The sequence below is a fragment of the Buceros rhinoceros genome, unplaced genomic scaffold (assembly GCF_000710305.1).
Source record: "Buceros rhinoceros silvestris isolate BGI_N320 unplaced genomic scaffold, ASM71030v1 scaffold5062, whole genome shotgun sequence".
Classification (NCBI taxonomy): Eukaryota; Metazoa; Chordata; class Aves; order Bucerotiformes; family Bucerotidae; genus Buceros; species Buceros rhinoceros.
Genome location: NW_010400536.1, coordinates 32,336 through 50,294, shown reverse-complemented (window position 1 = coordinate 50,294; position 17,959 = coordinate 32,336). Strand labels below are relative to the sequence as shown.

General features: G+C 41.0%; 1 protein-coding gene across 1 annotated transcript in view; it reads right to left on the bottom strand.

Moving 5' to 3' along the window:
• IYD (iodotyrosine deiodinase) overlaps positions 1-9,544 on the bottom strand; it is a 13,785-nt gene extending 4,241 nt beyond the window's left edge. The window contains exons 1-2 of the mRNA XM_010131891.1: positions 9,364-9,544; positions 48-242 (exon numbers count right to left, since the gene is read on the bottom strand). Coding sequence (XP_010130193.1) covers positions 48-242; positions 9,364-9,544 — 376 coding nt within the window. The remainder of the gene's footprint in view (positions 1-47; positions 243-9,363) is intronic.
• Positions 9,545-17,959: the final 8,415 nt, after the last annotated feature.

Here is a 17,959-nt window from a genome sequence, read left to right as displayed (position 1 = left end):
ATGCTGATCCTTTTTTTTTTAAGACCTTGAACCACTCAGTACCATACCTGCTGTTCTGATGACATTATCGATAACCTCCCTGGGGACCGGCTCATCACTGAGAAACCTGACAGACCGCCTCTTATTTAGAAGTTCATAAAACTGCTGTGACCTTTTAATCATTTCGGCCTCGGAGTAGCGCTCCGTGAAGAAAGGGATATGGGCAACATTTTCATCAAGTCCTTGCCACTCTTCATCAATCTCTGCAAGAAAATAATAGTGGTTAGGGTTTGGGGTTTTTCTGCTGGAGAATGCTGTTTCTATTTTTGGCATTCGCTATCGTAGTGCACTTTGGCGTTCATTGCACTTCTACACTGCTGGAAAGGCAAAGTCTGAGATTCCAGTTGACACAACTCATTGATCTCTAACTCCAGCTACTGAATAAACACCTCGTTTAAATACCGTGAGTCCTGGCTGGCTGCAGCAAGTGTGATCCACAAAGAAGTTATGGCCTCTCCACTTCAGTCAGCAAGCCTGCCTGCAAAAATGGGTTATGAGCTGATACAGCAGCGAAAAGGTGGCCAACCTTTCGACACATTTTTCTCAGTAAGTACATGTGAACTTGTGTGTTCCTGCCTGAGCAGACTAATATGGGAAAAAAAAGAGATCAATTAAATTACTGAGGATAAGAAGAGGACCTAACTACCAATACATGTAAAATCACCTCTAAAGAGCTGAATGTCAGCTTCTTCCACATTCATGTTTCATAGCATTACAAGTCTAGGCTCTGCTCAAATGTGACTTTGTGGTTACATTCTTTGGTTTCAGGATACTTTCAGCATGGAAGTGGAAATGGAAACCAGGCATCTATACTTAGGATAACGACATATCAAATGTAGGATATTGTATTTCTTGTCTTCAATTTAAGAACTCGAAATGGTTCCTCATTTCAATGAAATCTGTCTTGTCGGGGTTCTTTATACCACAAAATGCAAGTTCTGTTGACTCTGAGATCTCCTCTTTCTCCCCTGCATTCCTAGAATCAGCAGGGATAGCATTTTTTGCAACTATGATTGTGTGAGTCAAAGCCATTTAAATTTTGAATTTTGACTAGTCAATTGTAGTGAGCAATCTGCTACAAAGGGCTGAGTCAGGAAAAAAATATTCCAGTTCTTTTTCAGTCACCATTAGGCTATTATTCTGGAATCATAGAATCTCTAGTGCAAATTCAAACAGCAATTATTCCTGTGTTTTAGTAGTATGCAGTTGCCTTAGAGACCACGTTGATTTTTTTGTTCATTCCATAAACAACAGTTAAATATTCAGAAGCGTAGCTCAGCATGTGCAAAAGGCTGCAATATATCCAGTTTCATACATTGAGTCTGAACAGAACGAATCTGGTCCCCAAACAACATACATTTCATTTTGCATACAAAGTCATCCAGAAAATTTGTTTTGTTTAGCATTTCATGCCTATGTTAAGCACTCTCAGTCACAGTCTGCAAGGACCTAGCTTCAGGGTAATGGGAAGCAGTGACCCGTTGTAAAATTATTTTTGTGGCTATTTTGCACATTCAAACTGAAAAGGGAAGAGGGTGCCTCCTCCTAGTACTCCCCTTGTAGTTTACACTTAGTAAAGTAGATTATTTGCTGTTTAATAGCTGGCTGACTGGGACTTGCCCTTTGCTGGCATTCTGGTGATCTTTTTCAGAAGCTTTCACACCCCTTTTTTGCTGTTCCTCCTCCGCACTCAGTGAGGGAATATCGCAGATTTAAAGGCTATGTTTACACTAACAAGTAGTGTGGTGTAATAGGATGTTAAGAGGAAGAGCATCTGCCAGGTATCCAGTATTCAACATTCTACATGTTTTACAGTGGTAGGGTAGCTGGGGAAGGGAGACAGGGAGACAGTCAGAGCTCTGCATCCTTCCCACATCTTCTACGCTATTTATAGTAACGTAGGATGCCGTTTTCAAGGACCACTCTGTTAAACTGGTAAAAGCCAGTACGCAAAACCTTCCAAGACATTAGTTGAGCCAGTGATGCCTGGCAGCCAAAGGTTTTGAGATAAAAGGTGATGACCCAAAAATGTATAAGAAGACCTTAAGGGAAAAAAATATGGAGTTGAGAGCTGACAACTCATCAACCCTTTCTGACTTTACTGAGAATTGTCTGTCCAGCAGAAAAAAATCAGATCTCCGTTGATATAGACAGGACAAAAAAAATCATACAAGATTTGGGCACATAATGTCTCCTGCAAGCACCTCTTGAAGGACAGGCCTGGAAGGTGGATGGCCTCCTGCAACTGTCTTGACTGGTACAATAAAATTAATCCATCTTGTGTAATACAGCAGTACTGAAACTACAACAAAGATATTCATTGCTGAACTGCAATTTAACAGTTATACAGAATGCTGCATGTGAATTTTATCCATAGACACTCTCATAACAGGAGTTTCTAAACAATAAAAAAGAACTTTCCAAAATTAGCTGAGGTTGTGCATTGTCTGTCAGAAGGCAGAGTCTGACCAGAAAACTATACTGAAAGTAGGTATTGGATTAGTGTCTCGGTGAAATTTTCAGGTCTGACTATACTATCTGTGCTACATCAATGTGCTGTAGTGATCATCCCTACCCATTTCACAACTTTACAACGTTGAGTGTCCTGGGAAATAGACTATTTCTAGCCTAGAAACTGTCAAATAAAACTAACTCTGGGACCCAAGGGTTCCTATGGGCTCTCACTATTTACTTTCTTATGATGAAGTTTTTATCAAAGTTCAGAAACTAAGAAATAACACATATTCAATGCACCATACCTTCTATTCAGCCACTGATGGAGAAGACTCGATGGTCTAACCTTGGCTTTTAAAGAAATCCAAGCCCTGCTTGGTCATCTCGTTTTCCAGTATTATTGCAAACCTATCAACAATCATTCTGAGTCTGAGATACTGAGACTAGTCTATAAAATACTGAAAATCTTTTCAAAGGAGGTTTGTCAAATGGGAGCAAAGGCTGGAGGAAATTTGTGTAACCTCTGTACGTGGTTTTGAAATACAAGAAGAGGAAAGTCAGGTAGGTGATAAACCACCAATACGTACATGACTGTTAAAGGATTGAAGGCTGAAGAGCAGGATTAAATTGCTTATACCTATGAGGACAGTAGTCAGAGAACTGACTCTGATGATTTACATATTCCAAAGAGGATGTTGCTTCTGGCCAGTTGAGTGCAGAGGCCTTGACAGCAAACTGGACAAGCTATCGGTGCCTGTACAGCGTACAGGACACAAAACAAAATGTGAGAGAGGGAAGAATGAAGATGCATTAACAACAGCAGTACCTGCTTTGACTTGTGCAGGAAGGGTATGAATAAAAAGTAAGTAATAATTAATATTGTGGTAAATTTTAAAGAAATGAAAAAGTAGCATGGCTTAAAAAAAAAAAGAGCTGCTTTTTGAGATTAATTATCTTCTGGGATAGTGTGAAGCCTGCAAAGGCCCCCAAGGTCACGTCTAGATCAGGACACATCTTTAAGAGAGTAATATTGCCTCAACCACATCATTAATATGAAGTACCTGGCAGAAGCATAGGTTTTCAGGTATAGATTGGAGAGGAAATATTACGATAATATTACAATCCAGGCTTCCCAGCTGAAGCATCCAATGCCTTAATCAAATAACCTGTTCTTCTCTTGGTGCAGTGACTCTCTTAGCTCTGGTTCCCCAAGAGAAGGGAGGACATTACAAAAAAAGAAAAAAAAAAAAAAGTATCCCTAAACTGAGGTTATCAGTTCAATTTAATTGACCAAATGAAATGTAAGAAAAAGCAGGTCTATAACTGTGGCTCTCAATGCTTAAGAGAGCAAACTTGGGGGGAAATAAAGGTTTAAGAAAAATTAAGATGAAGAACTCAGACTGAAGAATTCGGAAATCCAGAAGCAGAGAGATTTAGAATTTCTTTAAATCAGAGGTATAAAAATCATCTTAGATGTAACTGGTTGAACAAACATCTAAATTAAATGACCTATAGGCCATTAGAAATGAAAGAAAAAGATTAGTTAGCACAGAAACCTAGACCTTGTGAGACAGAAAATATAAAACTTGAAGTATTACCTAAGGTCAAGCCGAGTTAAATTTTGAGAGGTTTTTTGCTCGTTTTGTGCTGGGGTTTTTATCCCACGTAAGTAGAATAGAAGAAAAGAAAGGAAGCTGCTGTGTGGTCAAGATGGTACAACCTGATGATAACGTGGTGAAAAAGAAAAGTACTTTCAAAGATTTTGAACGTGGGACAAAGGTGTGGTGACTAGTGAAAATGGAAAAGTGACATCACCATACCAAAGCTTAAGTTTTGTAAGCGAAACTTAAAAACCTAAAAACCTTATTACACTCAAAGTGGGAATACTGGTTGAGTCAGGAGAAGAACCCAGGCATGAGAGAACTGACACACAAATCCAACACTCTCCTGGCAATTTCTTTTTTTTTTAATAAATTCTTCTATTATTTATTCTCTTCTACCACGTGTCTACCATTCGTTCTTCACAGTTAACATTATCCATATGCTAAGCTAAAATCATTATCAGCACCATCTGTTTAGTGCATGCTCTCTGCTGCAATCTCTAATTGCTGTGCTTAGGCATATTCCTTTTCGTATGGTCACATTATACAATAGCACAAATGTTTTGTTTACATCTCTCTGTATCCCATTATTTGATGGACAGCAGACACCCTGCTAGTCAGTCTATTATCTTGTTAGTCACATTCTCAAGATTGCCATCAATTCTGTTGTACATTTACAGTAGCCATTAGGCTTCCTGGTTTTTAAGCAGGAAATCATCTTGGCCCAGACATCCCAAGTGAAATCTCTTTTTTAAAGTACTGTTTCTCTAACTCTGTCAGAAATTCCTCTCTGGATACATTTTAGCATGATGTTTGTGTTCATCCCACCAGTTCATATGGAAGGTTATAATCAGCCTACAAATCATATAATAATTTTTGCCTCTGGTTTGTAGCAAAAATTCTCACCATGAGTTCCTAATAAAAAACTCACACTGAGAATGACTTGTCATTTCAAAACTATTGGCCACTTATTTCACAAACCCTGACACTTCCCTGTGCTGCTGGCTCCCAGCAATGTACGTCATTAAGAAATAACACTTGTACACTCCTTGGTTTTATGCAAAGACCACTAGATAATATTAACAATTGGTCTTGAGATTGATCCTTGAGAAATCTCACTCGTAACCGCAGCCTAGACCAATGTGTTTTCTTTCCAAACCAGCTCTTTAGCTTCCTGGTCTAAGGAACTGCTTCTTCCTAAACGTAGAAATCCTCTCCAATCCTCTTTTCTGGTGTAAAGACGTTAAATATATATAAAGAAAGTTTTCAGATCTTCAGACTTAAAATGCTGGGCAACCGATCCTGTGGTTTTTTTCTTGATTAATGGCAGACTGATACACAATCTGCCACTACAGGAATCCCAGTAGTGAACCCAGTCCTGAACTGAGTATGTGGCTGATAGGGAGCTAAAAGAGATGGAGTGCCTTAAAAGTGGGTTATAAATAGTGGTTAGCAGGCTGATCCTGGAAACCTCAGGAGATGGTCAGGGATCTTAAAACAAATGAAGCATCAAGTAGGAGAGGCAGACACAGCAATTAATAAGTCAGCAACAAAATATTGTGAAAATTACCTCAAACTAGAATATAGTTGCAGATTTGTTTAAGATCTTCAGAGGCGTGGAGTGGCTGTTTTATAAAGAGAAGTTTTGCTGGTTTATCTAGTAAAAGGAAAGCTGAGAGGTAATCCGATTGCCATCTATCAGCCGCAGGAGAACATACCCCAGGGCTGGAAATACATCCTCTTGTTAGTTTAAAGGATGCAACAGGGAAAATGAGCGTAGAGTAGTATTAAATAAGTTTGGGTGGGTGGGTGGGCAGGCAGGCAGAGCAAGCAAGCAAGAAGTTCTGGAAAGAGATAGGGTCCAAAAAGACCAGTTTTCACATGCATTCAGCTGATGACAACGGCCGGAGGTGTCTGCAGCAGCATGGAGATGAACACAATGATGCATAATGTCGATGTAAGCCCTATGTTCCTAAAAGACACAAAGCATGAACTGCCACTGAATCGGAAAATTAAATTGCTACTGCCTCATTCACGTCAGCAGTATTACTAAAAGATAGGGAAAACCTTTGAACTTGGAGAGAGGAGCAATACTTCTGTGGGGAGGGTCCACTATAAGAAGTATCACAAGCAGCGCATTTTCAGAAGAGATGGAACAATTAGGCCTCTGTACGTTGCTTTGTAGTCCTTAAGCAGAGCACCTCACCGAAGTCCCCACAACTGAGTATGTATAATATCCCTTCTCTAGGCATATGTATAAAATGCGTTTTTTATTAATATCTGCAACTGATCCCCAGAGTAACAAGGATACAAACAAAATTCAACCTCATCCTCCACACCACCGTAAACCAGGTCCATATTTACCTTATCTATCAATTGTTTTGGTCTGAATATATGACCAAGTGACTGATACACAATAAGGTCCGTGGACTAAAGGCTTGCTTATCTTTGCAACAGTCCAGATCTAGTTGTGTAAACCTGAAGCAGTGGGAGATGAGGTACCACCCCTTTGGGATCAGATGCCCACCACTAGAAGAGAGCCCTCATGACTCATGGTTAAAGACAAGGCTGAAAAAACATCTTTTTTCCTCTGTGTCTAACTGGTAACCATACATGGCCTAGTGCAATCCACGGCCAGATGTACACACATACGGACCATTCTTGCCAATCTACAGCACAACAATCTCTCATTCTGGATCTCAAACGAAGGAAAAACTTACAGGACAGATGGGTATGCAAACAAATCCAAAGTACTGCTAGTAAAGGCATTAAAGAAATGGACCAAGTGAATGTTATCTACTTAAAGAACTTGGTTTCTGGCTGCTCTGAGAAACATTCTTCTCTTCAGCTTCTGAAAGCATAACACAGACAAGCTTGGGAGCCCTTGGCTCCACTGCTTCTACACTTCACTGTAAATAAGTGATTCTACTGAGTCTGCCCAAGCAGTTCAGCTAATTACACTGAACGCTTTGCTGCTCAAAGGTATGCCCCTCTCAGCGAAACATCCCCGCTGGTGCCACTTCAGGAAAGTTTCATGGGGCTGGTGTCACTTGAGTAAGCTCAGTGCTTTTCTTACAGAGCACTTCACTCTCTGGACAAAGCGCCCTCACTTTGGTCATGGACATGTATCAAAAGACTTGATCTTCAGCTGCCCCTTCCTGTCAGGGGGCTGTTCAAAATTCAGCTTGTTCACCCACAGCATTCTAGCTTTAGACAAGGTCTTAAAAATGTTTCATCTCACCTGACTCAAATTCTCTTCAGAGGAACTTTACCTTTAAACACAAGCCAGATTGAGACATTTAAGTAGAAATGATAAGTAAGATACATTAGTAAAGCAGCACAATTTACGTAGGATGTAAAATATTCTTTACTATTAAGGAAATCTCTGTTTAAATCTTTGTTTCCATTTCAGCATCTAGTGCAGTCAGTGAAAATTTTTACACTGAAAACAAGATTAATATGTTTTGATCCTTAATTATAGCATTAGCAGAGTAGCAGATCCTTATCAAGGTGGCCATATCCTCTTCTCACTTAGGCTGGGCTTTCCTCTGCTGAAGAAAAACTTCCCTAAGCATGATGCAGTTATTTTAATTTTTCTGGAAATAAAAGACATGCCTGTTTCACAAAGATGTTAGTTTGAATCAAACACCATTAAAAGAAATACGATTATTTGTTGTTAAAAGCAACATAGCTAGAAAACCTAATTTAATGTTGGATGGTGTTGGATGATACACTGAGAGAAGTTTTATTTCAAATAAATAAATCTCCTTTTAGCAGCTGCACAAATGTGTCTATCTACCTGTCAATTTTTTATAAGCAATTTTAAACTAGTATAGTTTTGAATTTAGCACCTGAATAAAAGGGAAAACAACTAAGACATAAAAAGAAGAATATTTTATATACAGAGCTGTGACAGTGATGGTCCTTGTTAAGAGCTAATAGGTTTGTTTATTTAGAGGATCTAATCAGGTTTTAAACTGATAGAATCAGCTGTAGTTAAAGATGTCACTGATAATTCATAGATTATCACTTGAACTACCCACAGGAATTTTAATTTGCAGCAATGTAACTGCACTAGTAAGCCATTAGTGACAAAGAAAATATGGGATAATTTTATATTGAATCTGTGGTGCATTGAACAAAGGAGGATACAACACATGAACTAAATTTGTAAGGAATTTTGTATATTTGAGAAATAGTCAACATGGTTTAAAATGTTCCAGCTACCAAAGATTTCTGGAAACTGGTGCACAACTCTAATTCAAAGTACACTGAACACTAAGAAATAAAGAGAAATAATGGTTCTTAGTAATAAGTATATTGCAGAAAAACAATATAAGTTTCAAGATTCCTGAAAGTGGACTCGGGGAATGTGTCATTACGGGACAAAAACCAGAAAAAAGCCTCCGAAACCAGCCTGAGGAAAGGAGGAGGGGAAGGAGGGGAAGGGTGTATGAACTGCAAGTCACAAAGATTCATAGGGATAGAACTCTGTAGATTTTACTCTCACGAGGAAATAAAGGCATCTTATGGAGGATAGTCAGGAAGGAAAAAGAAGGAAGGGCACATTTTGTGCTCAGACTTTTGTCCAAGCTGTGCATCAGAAACCACTACTGAAAAAAAAAAGGCAGTTTGCACAGGTTCAGATATGTACTTGAGTGAACAGATTAGCACCATCGCCACATTTTGTTCTTGAATATTTGATCAACATAACTCCCAAATGACCCCAGTGCTAATCCAGCTACAGCTCTAATTCTCAGAAGTCACAAAGGACTTCTTTACTAACTGTGATAACTTTTCTGGGGTTGCTGAGACCAAATTCATAGCCCTGGATGGTAAAGTGGCATGAGATATCTACAGAATCAGCAGATAGAAACCCTCTGCTTAGGTTTTCCATTTGCTGACACAACAACGCCCTGGGAAGAGTCTAGGACTTCAGCAGTATCTCCTTTCTTTCACCACATTGCTCAGAGTCCCCCATAGGTCTGAGATCTGCTGTGTAGAGGGACAGCCTGGAGTCCTTGAAAATGCGTTTTCTTTTTGCACTCTGACCTGTCGGATCTGGAGGAAATATGAGATTTACACCAAGAGTGACAGGACATGAGGACAGCCTCCTTCCAGGGAGCTGACAAGCTGAGGGCACAGCAGCAGTGTCACATGATGTATTGCTATCACTGTGGAGAAGTCCATAAGATCATGTCTCCTTAATTCATATCAGTAGATAAAATTCAAACAATAAAAGTGCTCAGAAGGATAAGATCTTTCTTACCTTCTTCCTCTAAGTGGTGGTCAGTACCATCTTTTAAATCTTCATCCACCCACGGGCGAGATACAGGCTTGCTTTTAGTCTCATGTTTTTCCTTCTCTCCATTAGTCTTCTTCAGTACTATCCCAATCAAAACACATATAATGGCTATAAAGACTGGGGTTAGGGGAGAAAAAAGTGCCATGAGTATGGAAACGTGGACCCTTCCTTCCAAGTTCAGTAGAGTTTTTCCTGCAAAGGAGAAGATCAAAAGGGAAGAGCAGAACTGCAGTAAGCAGAAAGGGGTGGACCCAAGGTTCAGTCCTTGACCCTATCCTGCTTCTACCTTTCAGTCACCGCCCCCACAATCTCATCTGTAATGTGCTTCTGCTGTTAAGGAGACACAGTTTTATATATTTTCTGGGAAGAAACTGCTTATAAACAGCAAGCAGAAGCACTGATCATATACAAATGCGTAAGTGCTGTCCAGTGCAAAATAAAAAAAAAATGTTGCAAAACCCCAAACTAAGGAAAAACAGTTCTCGCTGCTTATTTTTGTGGTTATGGTGACCCCAGTAACTTTGCTTGTAACAATGATTGAGAAAGAGCCGCTTCTAAAAACACATTACATCCCTTCAATGTTTAACTCATAAAATTCATTATATTGCACATACCCCAGGAAATCAGAATATCACCAGTTGAATCTCAGCTTGCAGCACAATCCTTGACTATGTGAAGGTGTCGGTAAAACAGTTAAGGAAAGTAGCAGCATTACCACCATATGAATGGGGTGATTCACAGAATGCTACATTCATCCTGGATGTTCCGGGGGAAGAAAAAAGAAGTAGCGGAGGAAACAAAGTAAGAAATGTCTGAGTGCTGAATAGCTTGCTGCAGTGACTTTTAAAACTCTGGTTCAGCTAACTTATCAAAGGAAAGATTAAAAAGTAATAGGATCCTGGTCTAATCCAAGAAGGGTCAATGTCTAAATGCTTAACCCATTTTTTACCTCAGGCAGCTGCTTAGGAACTGAATCAGCACAGCAGCGCAGAATCGATGTCTTTATCTAGGAGTGTTGTGACATACCGGATGGCAGTAGGTGCTGAGGGGTGTGCTGCAGAGCAGGGCACAGAGGTACTGACTGTATGCAGTCAACAGCACCTATCAGCCCTAAATAAACCAGCACCAAAATACTGCTGGCTAAGCACCACCCCTGCCAAGCCTTATTTCATACTACACAGGGCCAGCTCTGAAGTCTCTGCATCCATGGCAAACTAATTGCATTTTGGATAAGCCTACCCAAGTGGCAGCAGTCAATGGCTGTAACCATTCCAGGAGCTGGTGTGTCCCAGGGCCCTGGCACATCATGCACTGCAACATGCACCTGCTGGGAGCATTGCTGGTCACGTTTAGTGCACCCCTGTTTCCTTAATATGGAAACCAGGGCACACAGGGGAGAGAAAAAAGTTGGGGTATGCACAGGTTTCATCCTAAGAGATTGTCAGTCCGTACCCTAGCCACTCAAGTCTCTCACCCTACTGATTTTGCAGCACTAGGCATGCCCTTACTGGTCCCATTTGACAATGCCACTCCAAAGGCTCCCTACCTTCCCATGCTTCAGCAAATACTGCCAGCTGCCTTGAGGAAGAGTCTGTGTGTCAGGAAGCAAAGATTAATGGCCAAGTTGCTGCACAGGGAGAGGAATGTGTGGCCATACTGATTGGCCACCCATGATGATAGTCTGACAGTCTGGTCATGTACCCTCTTTCAGTACAAGCTCCTTGTATGAAAAGGGGCAAGGCCAAGCAAATTGCTCAGCTGTGAGTATGTTGTCTAGATGTGTTTAGAAGCAAAATGAAACTGCTTCACAACTTGTACCCTGGCTGCACTTTCTCAGCTGCCCTGCTCAGATACAAAAGAAGTACTTCACTGCTGTTGCAGTGCATCCTGCTCCAACATATAGTCCTCAGGTCCCCATAGGTCCTGGTCCTTCCAGGCAGAATGTGGGATCTGTGTAAGAAGGGTACACCCAGAACCAGCCAAATACCTGCATAAGGCCCTCACAGATGAACTAAAGCAAAAGCTGTGCTTAGGTTTCTAATTAATCCGGTAAGGTTGTCAATAGACAGGCACCTACCTCTGGCTTAAGTGGGTAATCTCCTTGAAACCCCAAGCCATGAATCTTCTCTTCCCTGCTCTCAGATTGTGATCTGAGACACCTGCTTGGGTCATTGATGTTGGGCTGCATGTAAAAAAAAGCCTGAAAACCCATATACATTATCACGTTGAAAAAAGAGTTAAATTTATCCTCTCTCTCCTCAATTTATAACAGGTATTCAAACTCATTTGTCCTAACTGCTGGCCGTCCAATCATGGGGAAGAGATACTTCACATAACCCCAATTAGAAACATTAAATTTTGATACGGTTCCCCATAGTCTCCTCCCAGAGAAACTGATGCGCTGTGATCTAGTCTAGGGGTCTGTGCAGTGGGTGGGAACTGGCTGACAGGCCACACCCAGAGGGTGGTGGTAAACAGCTCTTTTTCAAACTGGCAACCTGTCACAAGTGGAGTCCCCCAGAGATCCATATTGGGCCCATCGCTTTTAATATCTTCCTAAGTGATCTGGACAATGGAATCAAGTGTACCCTGATGAAGTTTGCTGATGATAACAAACCAAGTGGGGACGTGGACACTCTGGAAGAGAGAGCCACTCTGCAGGAAGACCTGGATAGTCTGGAAGAGTGGGATAATAAGAACTAGATGAAGGTCAACATGGACAAGTATAAGGTCTTGCACTTGGGAAAACATAATCCAGGAGTGCAGCACAGACTGGGATATACCTGGCTGGAGAGCAGCTCTGGGGAAAGAGGCCTGGGGCTCCTGGTGGACAACAAGCTCAATATGAGTGAATAGTGCACCAGCAAGATGCTGAGTTGCATCAACAAGGGCATCACCAGCAGAGATGAAGAAGTCTTTTTCTCACTCTACTCAGATCTTGTCAGGTCAAAGCTGGAACATTGTGTTCAGTTTTGGTCCCTGCTATACAAAAAAAGATGTGGACAGGCAGGAGAGGGTCCAGAGAAGGTTCACAAAGATCATCAAAGGACTGAGAAGCCTGCCAGACGAGGAAAGGCTGAGAGAATTGTTCAGCCTTGAGAAAAGAAGGCTTAGGAAAGACCTTATCACCATGTTTCAGTATATAAAGGATGGCTACAAAGAAGATAGACTCCTTTTTACAAGGAGTCACATGGAAAAGACAAGGGGTAATAGGTACAAGTTACTCCTGGGGAGATTCCAGTTGGACTCGAGAGGAAATTTTTCGACAGTGAGAGCAATCAGCCATTGGAATACTGTCCCCAGGGAAGTGGTGGATTCCCCAACACTTTTAAGATTCATCTGGACAGGGTGCTGGGCCATCTTGTCTAGACCGTGCTTTTGCCAAGAAAGGTTGGACCAGGTGATCCTTGAGGTCCCTTCCAAGCAGGTATTCTATTATTCTATAAATTTGTTCATGTGAGAAGAGGACCCTGCAGTTTTATTAGACACATTTTCAAGAGCCCACTCTGAAGGAAAGAAAAAGGAATGCTGTCCGAATGGCACTGACTGTATCTCCCATTGGCAATATATGTTAACCTTGGATATTCACATACACATACATTAGGACCTGGATGCTTTGCAGCTCAGAATCCATCCTGCAGAGAGGCAGGTCTGTGCTGAAAGAGTAAGAGAAGCAGTAATGAAGGTTGAATGCTATTTTCAAAATAGCTACCTCTGTTTGCAATCCTGGGAACTTTATAATCTTTCACTCTTCTGGAATAACCGACTTTCTTAAAGGTGACAAGATGTTAATTTTTCTCTTGTAGAGAAGAGAAAGAAAGAAAACTAAATAAAAGTCCCTCTGGTATTAACTTAAGCAAAACGTATATTTAGTGTTGCATATTCAAGACTGTTAGCTTGAACTTCAGCCCCACAGAAATCCCACAATACCTTGTTTTATTAAAACCTAACTTAGTTTCAATAACTCCATACTGTAAACATTTAAAAAAATAAACACAGCAATGCTCTGAGGAACAGTGGGAAGGAGCGGGTGGAAGCAGTCAATTGTTGCATTGTAGATTCTTATCAGTTTTTCTGGGTTTTTTTCAATCCAAGCTTTATAGAAATGTACAAGAAATCATAGAAATCATTACATGTGTAGAAATCATGACAAGTTCAAGCAAATTTATTACCATTATTTCTTCTGTTCTCCTGTAAACTCTAAAACTTAGCAGTTGGAATTTTTTAGTTTTTGAGTTTCAAAAAAGTTACCACTGGGTATTTTCTAGAGATACAATAAAATATCACATTGGCATCAGGGAACAGAAGTGAGTTTCAGATCGGAGTTGGTGTTCACTGAATAAAAAACAACAACAAAAAAAAGGCTATTCCAATGCCATCCATTACCAGCCCTCAACTCAATATATGCCTGCTAAGGGCAAGGCAGAAGTACATGGGAAATACTTAATCAAATTTCCTAATCAACACATAGAGACAAATGTCTGGGATCAGCTGAAACTTATACAACATAAGGTATTGGCATTACTAAAAATATCATTAGCTCGGTAAGCATCTTCATCTCTGTGATACATAGCACACACCCTCCCGCCTGTGTCAGCGACCAGCACACAGTGCTTCTGAGCAAGGTGACCCCCACTCTCGTGCTGTCTCTTGCCTCTTTTGGACTCCATGCATACAGCTACCTCCTTCCCTTCCCCCGAGTCATCTGTATGATCTCTTTATGACCCTTGGAGATATCAGATATCTTGCCCTGTAGCATTAGATTTGATTATCTTTTTCATTAACTTAGCTTAGATTGCCACAAATGTCATTACCGTTATGAACTAGCCTTTTGAAATCTAGCAGTACAGTGGGTAATACAATTACACCCCATAGCAACAAAAGCACGAGACAGCAATGCACAAAGTAATAAATTCCTTCCATTTGTCCTCAGTATACCGCCCCTCAGTTGCAAGCTCTCTGTATTTATGTATTACAGGGCAGAAGGAATAACCTAGCAATAGACAACATGATTCATTAATATCTTTCTAAATAGCACAATCCATTTAATAGAATCTGTGGTATTAGATAAACCATTATTTGTGCTCAATGGAACAACAGTGGTCCTAAAACCACTTCTGATTTCAGAAAACAACTTAAATTTAACCCATTAACTTATATTTTTAACCCAGAGACTAACTTACCCCCAGAATCATACTAGAAGGAGCAATTTGCTACTGCTATACTCCTGTTACTACCATGAACACGTAGGAGCAAGTTCACCCGTGGCAGGAGTCTGGTAGGCATTAACAGTACTACTCATTGAAATAAAGCTACATGGGTGAGCTTTCAGGAACTCACTAAAACTTGCAGCTCTCTAAACAGAGATCCTGAAAGCATCACTGATCTTACATGAAAAACCACCAGGGGTCTGCAGATAACACAGACTTCCAAAGTCATTTGCCCCAGCTATGGGGGTACATAAATACAGAAAGACAAAATATTTTTTTTCCATAACCACTTTTAGGCATAATCTCATATGTTAAAACCTGTTCTATTGTGTGAGTTACCTTTGACACAAAGCCCATGAGGAAAAGTACAAAAAAATAAAGGGCCATTTCTGAATAGCCGTGTGTTAAGTGGGAGAGTATAGCCCAACAGAGGCTGATACAACCTCCTCAGAGAAGGGATGTTTAGGCAGAAGGAAGGATGGATAGCAGTGGCCTCCTCCCAACAGCCAGTAAGTTGGGAGTATCCTCTTCCAGATAAAATATCACTGCATACCAGACCAAAGAGGAGAAGGCAGGGGCAAAATGCAGAGACAGAAATTCAAGAGGTGGATTTTGTATGTCCTTACTGCAGAAGCAAGTGTATAGGTAGACCTGAACCAACTCCATTAACAGAGCCACACAGTTATCACGATGCCAAAGGCATGAGTTCCAAGCTTACCCTTGACTCTAGGCAAGTATTCAAGGAGCTCCCCATGCCAGCAACCCTGCAGCTGCAGCTCTCCAGCCGTCATCCCCAGTCACGCAGGTCCTACCCGTGCTCCGCCTGGGCTTCTGTTTGCAGCACAGTCATCATCCCAGGTCTCTCTTCCTTATCAGTTCATTGTGCAGGAGAATGAGCATTTACAGTGAATTTATAGCAGTGCCCCATATGATCGGACCTTTCAAATCATAGTATGAAGTCAAGTAAGTTAGCAGTAGAGAAATGATAACTGGATATCCTTTCTAGTTGATGTAAGAAACATTGCTATTGTCTTTTTGATGCAAAGACAACATACAGAGGCAGAAAAAAAAGAAACAAAAAAGGTAAAAAAAATTTTTTAAAAATTAAAACACCTGCTTTTCAGAGGTGGATTTTTATTTCCAGCTGCTAATTTACTTTTTTTTTCTGTGAGTGTGCTTACAGAGAGGGAAATTGTCTTTCGTTCCATACTGCTGTGACAGGACAGCTGAATGGCAGCATGCAGCATTTAAAAACAGCTTTTCAAAGCCTCAGCTATTCCTAGAATAGCTATTCCTATTGCTTCACTTCTTATTTGCACCAAATCAAAACACAGCTAGCTTATTTGAAGAGTTTCTTAGCTGATTACATCTGAACCTCTAAAAACCTCATCTAGGAAAACAGTTTCTAGCTATGAATGTGAAGGAAGCCTTGAATTCCTATGTAATCACAAACAGCAATGTTCAAAGCGTTTGCAGGTTTTTGTTAGGTGTTTTTTTTTTTTCTTTCCTCTTTACACACTTTAAATGAGTTTCATCTTCCATCATCTTGCAGAAATCCATAACAAGGGTGGAGCCCTATCCTTACTGCAAAGGGCATCCACAGCCTCCTCTCTTCCATGGGGTGGGTATGCCCATCCCTAGCTCAATTCCCCCTCCCATTTCTCTATGTCACAGGTGCTACCCTGCTGTCTACCTGTCTACCCTGCCTGGAGAGTAGATTGGCCACACAGGCTCCTCGCCCAGCCTAACAGTGAGCATCTTCCCTTCTTTGCTCTCCCTAAGGGGCCTTTGCAACCTCCAGGAAATGCCTCCAAGAAAAACATTTCCTCCCTTCTGATCAGTAACATCAGTGACCAACTGTTAACTGTCACCATTACTCCAGTTTGTCTGTATCAAGGACAAAGCTGTGCCAGTCTTTCCCTCTCCCTTGCTCCAATATTTGTTGCTTGCAAAGGGAAGCTGGGAAGTGAACATGGTCCTGCCCATGCACACAGAGTCCAGATTATCACATGCCAACCCAGCTCTCAGGTAAACCCCAGAGGCATCAGACACTGTAGGAGACATTTTTAAAGTGTCTGATAATGTAAATTATGGGTGGTTGGGTCGGCATGCTCCTCAGGGCCCTGAAGCTGGAAAACCACATGCCAAGGGACCCAGGATTACAGATCTCCTTCCTATCTTGAGTCATCGTTTTGAAGAACAATCCCAAGCACCCAGAGAAACCACAAAGACCCTGACAAAGATACTCTCATCCTTTTCCATAAAGCCAGAAAGGAAAATATTTTTTCCCCCAAATCACTGATCTAAGACTTCTGGAGAGGCAGATTTCTTGCCCAACTCTACTGTTACTTTCACCCCGCATATAAATATTTATTTCATAACCTGTCACATCAGCTAAACAGCAAATTGCTCCTCTTGGCTTGCAGTTCACCACCTGACAGTTTGCCAAAGGGTGATTAATATGTACCATCTTCCCTCGTAGAGAAAGAAGCTGCAGCTTTCCCTGGCAAGTCCGCAAAAATTTCTCACAACGACACTCAGTTCAAAATCCCAGCACTGTTCAATCAACTCCCTTTACTCAGCTGTCACTTCTTTACAGTCACTCTCTGAGATGAAAGTGGATATTAGTAGATTGTTTGAAAAAATACAGCTATGTGGCACAATTAAACTGTTTGAAGTTTGCTACTTCAACAGCCAATGGGCTTTACATGTGGTTTCTCCAGTGGGCTGAGTTCTGATTTAAGCATACAGAGCTTGGAAATGGGCTTGACTGAAATTTTTCCTTGGGAATCTAAATTCTTTGAAAAGCTCAGACTAATTACATAGGCAAAATCCAGGCTGCATCCTACTGTGAAACTCGTCCTTTTGTTGTCTCATTAAGCAATAAAAAAAGCTCAGGTGAAGACAGCCATTTGAAAAGATCTACTTTCGGACTGGAAAAAAAACAATTCTCTCATTCCATCTAAAATAGGAATATGGTCCTTGACACCAGAGGAGGAGTTCACAAAAGGAAAAGTCTGAAGGATCTCATGTTGCCCCACCACAGATACATTATGGCTGTGGCCAGTGGTATAGGGAAGAGTAGGCTCAGACTCCACAGAGATTACTTTACATAAAAATTTATGAATGGGTATTTCTAAAAACTATGATGCACACCATGACCAAGTAAATTCAGATAGCCAGGCATTCTGCCAGCATCCTTACCCTCACCTTGCCGTGTTGCCAATATAGTGACAGAACAGGCTGCTCCTCTCCCTGATGCTCTCAGATTACCTTCCAGCAATAACAGCAGCCCTGTTTACTGCACGTTAAGTTCAGTTTGGGACAGCTCTGCATGTATGGCCAACACT